We start from the raw sequence: 4,357 nt of genomic DNA on the forward strand, positions 1-4,357 counted from the left end.
GAGCCGCTTCTCCTCACTAGGGTCGCGGGCGTGCTGGAGCCTATCCCAGCTGTCATCGGGCAGGAGGCGGGGTACACCCTGAACTGGTTGCCAGCCAATCGCAGTGAAGTAGGATACATTTTATTTTATTTTTTATCTTTTCCTATATTTAAACGCACTCAAACCATGCATAATGTTACAGTGCCTTACAACAATTAATATACTTTTTAAAGTATAAAACATCTTTCCAATGGTTGATAAACACTTGGGCCTATTACGTTACTGTATTTTAATGTTAGTCACGATGGTGGTACTCGGAGAGCTAAGTTGTTTTTTGGGTTTTTTTTAAAAGATGGTACTTAGTCTAAAAATGTTTGAGAACTACTGTCCTGTCACTTTCAATAGGGAGGGGTGATCGAAAAGTGGATTAAAGTGATCACACGCATGCAGATAGAGAGAGAGAGAGAAGAGAGAGAGAGAGAGAGAGAGAGAGAGAAAGAGAGCGAGAGAGAGAGCGAGAGACTGAATCTCAATCAGCCCCTTCAGGAAGGGAGAGGACAGCATCTTGGCTCATCCTTCTCTTTCTCTTTTAAGATTGAGCCAACCAAACAGGATCCCCCACCCCACCCCACACCTCCCACCCCCTCCTCTCTTTCCCACCTCACCCCGCAGTCATTGACGTGAAGCCGAAAGAGAGGGATGTCTCCACAGACCGTCTTGTTTTGAAAGAAGAAGAAGAAGAAAAACAACAACAACAACAACAACAACACAGGTTTACGCACGGAGCTTTCTCTTCCTTTGGACGCATCAAGATATTTCCCGGTGGACAGCATGCTCCCCAGTCCGGTTATAACATCCTCCAGCACGCCTTTTTCGGTCAAGGACATCTTGAAGTTGGAGCTGCAGCAGCAATCTCAAGAGTTCCAGTTCATCTCCTGCCTCTCGGGTCTGTCCGGCGCGTTCCCCTTGCAGTCCGGAGCCTTCCGAGCCCACTCGCCGCCCTCCTGCATGCTGGCCCGCAGGGACAGCCCGAGTCCCATCAGTTCGGAGGGCGACGAGAGGATGTCGTTCCTCGGCGCGCTCGCCGGACCGGATCGGCTGCACGCGGAGTCCGGGCTGCCGGTGGAGATGTTCGGAAACCCGGCGCAGATCCACCCTGTGGACTTGGAACTGGACACCGAGCAGGAGGATCGAGACGCCAGTGAGTGCAGCAAACATTATTATTATTTTTAATTAATGACAATGTTCATGTGTCTTATAGAAGCTTTTTTAATAACGTACAAGAGTTCAAATTTAAATTCACATTGCTCGCATTCAATGTGTCTCCACGATGAACCAAATCCTACTTGATCAGAACAGAGACGCACCTTGTTGAAATAAACTCGTAATTGCCCCAAAACACAAAATAAAGTGACAATAAAACTGCAAACACTCAATGGCCACATTATCAGGCACACTCACAAGCGCCAACACAAGAATTGTACATTAATATATATATATATATATATGTGTATATATATATATATATATATACTTTTGACAGTTGGGTTTTGATTGACACTTTCGCATAGGCATTCATGTAACCATATGTTCATTATTTTATATCTACACTTTATCACACTGACAAGATTTGTTTCAAATCCATGAAATTAATCTGATAGTCTGATCGATAGTTCACTTCCTCGACAATAATGCTCATTTGCTTGTTTACGTAAGGAATATGAGCAGCACCTGTCACGTTTGACACCACTGCCAACCACAACCGCAATAAGAAATATATTGTTATGTCAATTAGCACTCTTAACAGCTCAAAACTGATCATTATTATTTTGTATTAGATTTCATCAGATGGATGCGAGGGGTACATAATGAAGTGTGACCGCTGAGTGTAATTTGTCTACTCAGCATCTTTAATACTTACATGCACATATATTTTATAAAGAACGTTAATAGACATTGGCGTCCACTGCAGACGTTCATCTGACACAGAAGGGTGTAGTTATTTTATCAGTAAATATATTCAAGTGCATTCTGAATTTGTTTTTTTCCCCCCGCTAATACAATTACCTCTAAAATTGCCACGAGAAATAATCACGTTTTTAAAATAAGAATTGAATCTAAAATATATATTAAATAATTTAATTAGAAGGATTTGTGTGTCAATAAAGTGTACAGTATAAGCATCCCACTAGAAATAATCCATTTTTTAATCATATTTAGAATTTTAATATCAATATCTAAAAACATATTCTTAAATTGGCTGATTTTGTATGTCAAATAAGCATCTCATGCAGGAATTACGTTTTGGATCAGATTTTTAAAAAAAAATTTTTTAAATCATTATCTAACATAATTTGATTAAAATTGTCGGATTTTTTTTTCAACAAAATGTACAATATTCGCATCTTGCAACAATCACGTTTTTATAATAATATTTTGACTTCACTCAGCAATATTCTATACAAATATATATTTAAAATTGCTGATAGATAGATAGATAGATAGATAGATAGATAGATAGATAGATAGATAGATAGATAGATAGATAGATAGATAGATAGATAGATAGATAGATCCTGCACTCAATATTATCGGAAGATATTATTATTAAAATTGATTTTTTTTTTTTTAGGTCAACTGTAAGCATCCCACGAGAAATAGTAAGAATATTTGTATTTAAATTAATGATATCAATATCATCTAAAAATGTAGCGGGCCTGATTTTTCCAATAAATGCAAGGAACACAGGAAAAGCAATCACTTTGAATGGTAATAGAACACATTGGAATGTTAGTTTTAGTTTTCCTCTGAAAGGAATCTGAAGCAGAATATGGCGTGGAAAGAAATGGAGTCGTGCACAGTTGGTGCACCTCGATATAAAGTGGTCAATTCTATGAATTGAATATGAATGTTGTGAATTTGGCCTCAACAATTTGCATCGGTCGTCACGCAGAGTTCGGCGGTGCGTTGCGGGGCGAGGAGGCCGAGAAGCCGCCGGGCAAGCAGCAGAGGACCAGGAGGAAGCCTCGGGTGCTCTTCTCTCAGACTCAGGTGTTCGAGCTGGAGCGTCGCTTCAAGCGGCAGCGCTACCTGTCCGCCCCGGAGAGAGAGCACCTGGCCGCCTCGCTCAAACTCACGCCGACGCAGGTGAAGATCTGGTTCCAGAACCGGAGGTACAAGTGCAAGAGGCAGCGGCAGGACAAGACTTTGGAGATGGCCGGACACCACCACCATCACCACCATCACCATCACCCACCGGGTCCTCCGCCGCCCAGGAGGGTGGCCGTGCCGGTTCTGGTGCGGGACGGCAGGCCTTGTTTGACTGGATCCCCGACCTATAACACTTCCTACCCGGCCGTGGGAGCTCCGAGCCCGTACGCCTACAACGGCTACCCGGCCTACAGCTACAACAACTCGGTGTACACCAACACTTATTCTTGTACGAGTTTACCTGCTCTGCCGGCCTCCAGCACCGCCAACGCCTTCGTGAACATGAATTTGGGCTCCCTGGGCGCGCAGACGCAGAGCCAGTCCGCGCAGGGGACGGTGGTCCCTCCGTGCCAGGGGACTCTGCAGGGCATCAGGGCATGGTGAAGCACCTGCGGACGCGCAGCTGGGATGTATACATTTTGGCGATGACACAGAACAGTCAATGCGATCAAATGAAATGACATGACATGACAACTGCAATTTAAAAAAGAAAAGAAAATGCTGGCCTCTTTCTGAATGGAGTGGAACCAACATGTAAAAAGGTTGACTGAAATAAATGCAGTACCATAAAGACAGCATGGGAAAATGTTATCAATGAAGATGCTGTAATATTCAGCTGAAAAAAGTCATCCAGTTGAAAGATTTTCACCGTGAATTACCAATTGATGATCTTGCAGGTTAATTGTGAGAATGAATAAGATCATCATTGGGATACCTGTTATTATTATTATTATGATATATAAATATTGATTTTCCTTCACAACATGCACGTGTGACACATCTTTTTTTTAGTTAATTAATGGGGCAGTTGTATTTATGGCTGTTTACGCCCGTATAGTTCAATAAACTGATAATGATATTATGAAATAATTCAATGAAGACAGTGGTATTCATTTTTAAATTTTGCTTGGAAAGTGTGTGACTGTGTATTAAAACCTCCAACACACGCATTTTTTAAAAATGTATTTATTTATTATTGTTATTATTATTTTGATGAGTTGATGCAGCCAATGTTTGCGAACAGATTATTTATATTAATTATATTTTTACATTTACCTTATTGAAATATTTGAAAATTCAAAATTTCAACACCAGAAACTTAGACTTTCCTCTACTAATTTTTTTCCATTAAAAAAAAAAATCATGTAAATATCTTTTTACATTTAGC

At 40.9% G+C, this 4,357-nt stretch overlaps 1 protein-coding gene across 1 annotated transcript; it reads left to right on the forward strand.

Annotated features, from left to right (window-relative positions):
• Nucleotides 1–598: 598 nt before the first annotated feature.
• On the forward strand, nt 599–3,954 carry nkx2.3 (NK2 homeobox 3). The gene is made up of 2 exons (XM_061790045.1): nt 599–1,180; nt 2,933–3,954. Exons 1-2 carry the CDS (start codon nt 811–813, stop codon nt 3,571–3,573), a joined length of 1,011 nt encoding a protein of 336 aa, XP_061646029.1. The 5' UTR covers nt 599–810; the 3' UTR covers nt 3,574–3,954.
• The last annotated feature ends 403 nt before the right edge of the window (nt 3,955–4,357 follow it).

This window comes from Phyllopteryx taeniolatus, chromosome 11, assembly GCF_024500385.1.
Source record: "Phyllopteryx taeniolatus isolate TA_2022b chromosome 11, UOR_Ptae_1.2, whole genome shotgun sequence".
In the NCBI taxonomy this organism is placed as follows: domain Eukaryota; kingdom Metazoa; phylum Chordata; class Actinopteri; order Syngnathiformes; family Syngnathidae; genus Phyllopteryx; species Phyllopteryx taeniolatus.